Genomic DNA, 6189 nt, shown 5'->3' with positions numbered 1-6189 from the left:
CGAGGCGAGGCGGACCCAGGCTTCCATGCTGCGCCGGGAGGGCTCTGCATCCTACCAGGAGGTAAGAGCGGGGGGCAAGGGACAGCCGGCAGCGGGTTGCTGCGCCTGCCTGCAGCTCCGAGAGGAGCGGGGTTGCCCTGCATCGGGCCCGGGCCCGGGCCCCGGCGAGTGCCGGCACGTCCTGGGCGCGCTGCTCTGCTGGCCTGGCTGCTCTCCGCTCCCTGCACGTCTGCCGGCAGGGCACCGCGCCGTGGGCACTGCCCCTCCCTCTGGGGGCACTCGCCATAAGCCTCTGCCCCTGTTTTCGCTCTTACGGGTCCCGCGAGTAGGGTTGCCATCCCTCCAGGATTGCCCTGGAGTCTCCAGGAATTGGAGATAAATCTCCAGGCGGCTGCTGGGGGTCGCCTGGGAGACGCGGGGTAGGGCGCTCATTAAAATAAATATTAAATGCTGAATTTGATTTATACAGTTGGCCAGCGGGGCTTTTAAAATGTAATAGTAATGTGTATTTGCCTTCCTGATGTCAAGTCATCAATGTCATTACACCGGGTGATGAAACCTCCCAGAACAGATTCGCACAGAGTTGGTGGCCCTACCTACCAATTGAGTTGCTGTGTACCCAGTAGCCCCTGCAGGCCTGTGTTCCTGACTGTCAAGCAGGCCTGTATCATGGGCAGAGCATGGGGTAGGGTGGCTATCATAGAGGACATTACAGTTCTCTGCTACTCGGTCCTCTATTGATACGAAATCCAGTGCCTTTATGTTCTCTATTTTTCTCTTGGAGAGTGGAAAAATAGAGGGCATAAAGGCACTGGGTTTCATATCAATAGAGGGCAGCCGGACAGTCCTCTGATAGTCACCCTAGCACGGGTGCTGAAAGCAGGAATGAACTGGGTCTGCCAAGGGTCTTTATTTCCTCACTGTTCGTCTCACACTAGCAGCATTTTAAGAACTAGGATGTTCTGGTTCAGAGGCAGTATTGCTAGCTCCCATGCTTAGTAATTACTGATGCCCTTTTCCTCCAAGAATTTGACCAAGCTCTTTGATTCCATCATCCCAGCACACACAAGATCCAGGGAATGGGTGTGAGAACCCATGAATGCCTTTGGGGGAGTCCCAGTCCCTAGGGATATTGCATTGCATCCTGTAGGAAACAAACCCACTGGATTTTATTTGGTTTGTTTATTTTTATGCAAGCAGCTGCAGTGTTAACTTCTTCATTTTAAGAGAGGCAACGAGACTGGTCACTAATAAGAATCAAGGGGGTATACTGTTGGTAGGGGAGATTTATAACCTACCTTCTCTAGTAACAAGGAAGTGGCATGTTGGACACTAAAAAGTGACTCTTTTTTGTTTGTTTTTAGCATTAGTGCTTTCAGATGAGATGGACACCCTTTTCTCTCCCCCACCTCTCTCATCTGCCTGCTTGCATCTCTTGTGAAATGTAGACATAACAGCTCTGTTTAGCTCTTTAGTGCTTCAGTGACAGAAACCTGCTACAGCTGCACACCATCACCATTAACAGCGCTCATGGAGGGATTCAGCTGTTTCTAGGAAGCTGCAGGCTGGATGTGGCCTTCGGCTTACTCCTCTAATACGCTGGAACAGAACTTTCCGTGTTGATTAGTTCTGCTTCCATGCTTTGTCTTGGAGCAAGAGGCACTGGAAAAGTCTTCTGGACAAACATGGAATTTCTCTCTCTCTTCCAGTGGGGTTTTCTCTGGCAGCTGTGGGTGGAATTTGCTATGTCTGTGTAAAACTTGTACACATGGGGGTGTTGGGGAAAGTCAAAAGCCCCATAAAGCAGGGCCAGGGTGTTTGTCAGGGCCACAGGTTCATCTGAATCCTGTGTTGCCTCCTCCCAGTATCTGCTTGTATTTTCCTGGGCAGTGTGAAGACTCCCTAGAGTGGCTGCTACCAGCTCTTCTCCCCTTGGCCTGGCCCTTCCCACCAGGGTGAGTTTTGCTCACTCTGGGTTTCATTTGCTCATGGGCTTGTTTCCTTTTCTGCTTCACTCTTTTTTTTTTTTTTTGTGCAGGGGCACAGATAATTGACACATGAGCCTTACTTTGCCACTCAACCCCCGCAAGATCACTTGGTCAAACAGTAGTTTTTCTTGCCACTAAGTTAGTGATCTGGGCTGTGTTATTCTTTACAAACATACTATAGAGCCGTTGTCCTTTTATCCTAGGCTGCCATTCATGTCATGTCATATAATTTCCTCTCTCTCGTGTATTGACAACTGGTAGGATTGCTGCATTCATTCTGGAGTAGTGGGTTTCAGCCATCTTTAAGTCGCATCCCTTTTCAAGTATGTTATGCTATAGTATATCCCTAAGGTTCAGTGTCATAGATGATAAAAAAAAAAAAAAAAATAATAATATTTTTATGTCCCTGTAACCGCTCCAGCAGCCTAGAGGAGGTCTTCATTTGTGTGTGTGTGGGGGGGGGTTGTTTTTGTGGGGGGGGGTTGTTTGTTTTTTCCTTTCCTTCCACTTCACCCTTTTTTCTTCTGGCTGCTTTCCTGTTCCTTCCTCTTGGGTACCCTCTAGAAGCTTGCCATATACTCAGTGTTGCCAACTGTCCTATTGTTTGGTGTTTGTTTTAAAGTCTAGGCTTCAGGAATGTGAAAAACATAGCTCTTCCTTTTTTATCTATAAATGAATGTGAAAAATATAGCTCTTTCTTTTATTTATATATAAAAGGAAGAGCTATGTGTTTCACATTCCCGAAGCCTAGACTTTATAATATGAAAGTTAAGACAAACACCAAAAACCATGAGAGTTGGCGACACTGTATACATTGTTTTAAGAATCCTAATCTAAAATGCCTCTCTTCCTTGAGACTGTCATAAAATTTTGAGGCACGTTTCTTGATGCTATGAAAGTACTGGGGGAGAAGAGGATGCATGCTTCCCAGTTTTGCCCAGCTTTCCCAGCCAGTGAAAGAAAATGGAGAAAGCGGGAAGAGGTAGGTGAAGAGCAAGGGGTTTGCTCCCTCAGAGGGGGCCTACCCTGAGCCAGACAGAAGGAAGGAGCAGGGGCTGCAGTGCAGCAAGGATGTGTTGTGTACAGTTAAGGATGGCAGTGGGATGCTCCAGCCCCCTTCTCCTTACAATTTTCCTTGTTGGCAGTGTGTTGGTGTTGGGGGCTCTGGCATGTGCTGAGACCATTCCACATGGCTCTTAGGTTTTCCCCAGCTGGACCTCAACCTTGTTATTGTCTCCTGGCTCATTTTTAAGTTATCATATCACTGAAATCAGACACTGACCTTTTTCCTTCCGCAGCTCTGTATGAGATTCACCTTACTTTAAAAGCTCCTTTTTGGAGCAGGGTGTGTGTCAAATGCTGGAACACAGTATTTCAGTGTAAGGTCTGGCTTGCTTTGGTCTAGTTAAATCTGTTCTTAATGCACTCAAGCCTAAATGCAATAAGCCACTCTTAAACTGAAATAAGAGGGCCTGTGCTGTGTTTTACACTAATTAAATTATCTTTGTTAAAATTGAGACATGTTGTTATACTGTGACAGATTTCTTTGGATATACAAGCCAGTTGTTTTCTGGCTCGCCTGGCCCTCCTCATCCCCCAGCTGCCTCGCATGTTAGGAAGTACACTTTTTTCACAGGGCTAAATGATGTAAAAAAAACAAACCAAAAAAAACAACCCACCCAGAGGTCCTGTTCTGTGCTGTGTAAATGAGTCTGCAGAGAAGTGTGGAGAAAGTGGAGCGTTGGGCACTGTCCTTCAGTTCCACAGTCAGTAGAATAGGGACATTGTTGAAATGAAAGTTGCCAAAAGCAATGTAGATGATTGATTAGTGTATTTTACTGCATGGTTAAAACAAAAACTGAATGAGAGCAAAGTGTGGGAGGATAAAATCATGAAAATAAGAGGGGGGAAAATGTCATGACTTACCTCCATTTATTCAGTAGATGGGGTCATAGAGGAACTTGATAACTTAAACAGTAGCAAATCACCAGGACCTGCTGGCATTTGCCCTAGGGTCATGAAGGGGCTCAGATCAGAAATTGCTGAACTCCTAACTGCAGCATGCAGCTTTTCTCTAAAAACAGTCTAGGTACCAGAAGACTGGAGGGTTGTCAGTGTGACTCCCTTATTTAAAAAAGGCTCTAGAGGGGACACAGGGAACTATAAGCCAGTGAGCCCAACTTCTGTTCCTGGAGGTCTGGTAGAAACAATAACAACAACAAAAGAATTGTTCAGCACATGGATGGCCATGACTTGCTGGGGAGGAATCAGTATGGCTTTGTCAAAGGGAAATCATGCCTCGCCAACCTGCTAGAGTTCTTTGAGGGTGTCAATAAGCAGGTGGATCAGCGTGATCCAGGTAATGCAGTGTATTTGGACTTCCAAAAAAACCCCAAACTCTTAATAAGGTCCCCATCAAAGGCTCTTAACTAATTTAGGTAGTCATGGGATTATAGGGAACATCTACTTGTAGACCAGAATTTGGTTCCAAGATGGAATGAAAAGGGTGTGTATAAATGGTTAGGTTTCAGGATGGAGGGTCCCCCAAAGACCTGTGTTGGGACCAGTGCTGTTTAACACAGTCATAAATTATCTGGAAAACGGGGTGAGTACAAGGTGGCCAAAATTGCAAATGACACAAAATTATTCAAAGTGGTAAAGACCAAGGTGGACTGGGAGGAACTACAGATGAATCTGGCACAGTTGAGTGAATGGGCAACTAAATGGCAGCTGCAGTTCAATGTAGATAATGCACCTGATACCTACAGCATGGTGGGCTCTATGTTAGCTGTTACCACATGGGAAAGAGATCTGGGAGTCATTGAGGACGGTTTGCTAAAGCTATCAGCTCAGTGCTCAGCAGCTGTCAAAAAGGCAAACAAAATGTTAGGTATTATTGAGGGAATTGTAAACAAACTGAAAAATGTCATTATATCCCTTTAAATCCATGGTACATCCACACCTGGAATACGATGTCCAGTTCTGGTCCTTTCGCCTCAAAAAGACTATAGAGAAACTAGACAAGGGCAACAAAGATGACTCGTGGTACAGTGGTGCTTCCTTGTAAGCAGACACTAAAGAAGCTTGGCCTGGTCAGTTTAGAAAAGAGACGCTTGAGGGGGAACGTGATAAGGGCTTACAAAATTCAAGATGGTGAAGAGAAAGTAAATCATAAATCCCTATGTACTATCTCGCACAGTACAAGAACTAGGAGGTCACAAAGTGAAGCTAGTAGATAGTGAGTTTAAAACTAGCAAAAGGATGCTCTTTTTCACCCCACATGTAATTCAACTGTGGAACCCTTTGCCACCAGATGTTGTGGAAGATGATAGTGCAGCCAGATTAAAAAGGGATTGAATAAATTAATGGAGGAAAGGGGCATCAATAGCTATTGAGCATGAGTTAGGGTTACAGCCTCTGAATGAGAACTTCCTAGATGTTAAGGCTAAGCACACAGTCAAAAAGCCTGAGGCTGTATTGATTCAATCTTCACAGGTTAGTCTGAGCTGCATAGATTGATAAGCGAGTGATAGAAATTCACCTTTTGATTCTGGAAGTGCAGCCACATGCCTGCAGTGGCCCAACCCAAAAGCTGGGGGTGCTAGAGCAGGCAGACAGCTAGCCTTGGCTCAAGCTTGCCCACCCTGTGAGGGGGGGTGAGGTATGGGGATTTGTGGGGCAGGTGCAAAGCTTGATGGGGACTATGAGTTAACTTTTACCTGGAGAGGATCTGGGACAAGTTCAGTAAACTGATTTAACCTAAATCAGTTAATTCTCATACTTCATCCATCCTAGTTTATCTTAAACCATTTTTGGCCATTTTGAAAGCAGTTTGTGTACTGAACTTGGGTGTAGAGATGCACCAATGCATTGGTCTAGTATCAGATCAGCACCAATCTAAAGAAAATTGACTATATCAGAAATCAGCGTGAAGTGGCCAATTAATTTGCCCAATTTAGATGGCCCATGCATGTGTGCAGCTGCAGCACAGCATGTAGGCAGTGAGGAGCACAGGCAGCAGTGTGGAGAGCTTGTGCAGCTGGTAAATGTGTTGTGGTGGAAGGGGAGGAGTGTGGCAGGACAGATCAAGGTCCCTGTAGTGAGGAAGGTGTGGGACTGGGGCAGAAGCAGGCACTGCCCAGCTGGGGTGGGGGAGGGGGGCAGGATGGAGCTGCAGCTCATTCAGGGGGCATGGGAAGGC

The 6189-nt window shown here is 46.1% G+C and overlaps 1 protein-coding gene across 2 annotated transcripts in view; it reads left to right on the top strand.

Annotated features, from left to right (window-relative positions):
* TMEM206 (transmembrane protein 206) overlaps nucleotides 1–6189 on the top strand; it is a 26636-nt gene continuing 20447 nt past the window's right edge. For both annotated transcript variants that reach the window (XM_019516431.1, XM_019516432.1), the window contains exon 1: nucleotides 1–61. In XM_019516431.1, the coding sequence (XP_019371976.1) occupies nucleotides 26–61 (36 nt within the window). In that variant the 5' untranslated portion in view covers nucleotides 1–25. The remainder of the gene's footprint in view (nucleotides 62–6189) is intronic.

This window comes from Gavialis gangeticus, unplaced genomic scaffold, assembly GCF_001723915.1.
Source record: "Gavialis gangeticus isolate Ggan-Ray unplaced genomic scaffold, GavGan_comp1, whole genome shotgun sequence".
NCBI classification, from domain to species: Eukaryota; Metazoa; Chordata; order Crocodylia; family Gavialidae; genus Gavialis; species Gavialis gangeticus.
This window is presented reverse-complemented; position numbering and strand designations above follow the sequence as displayed.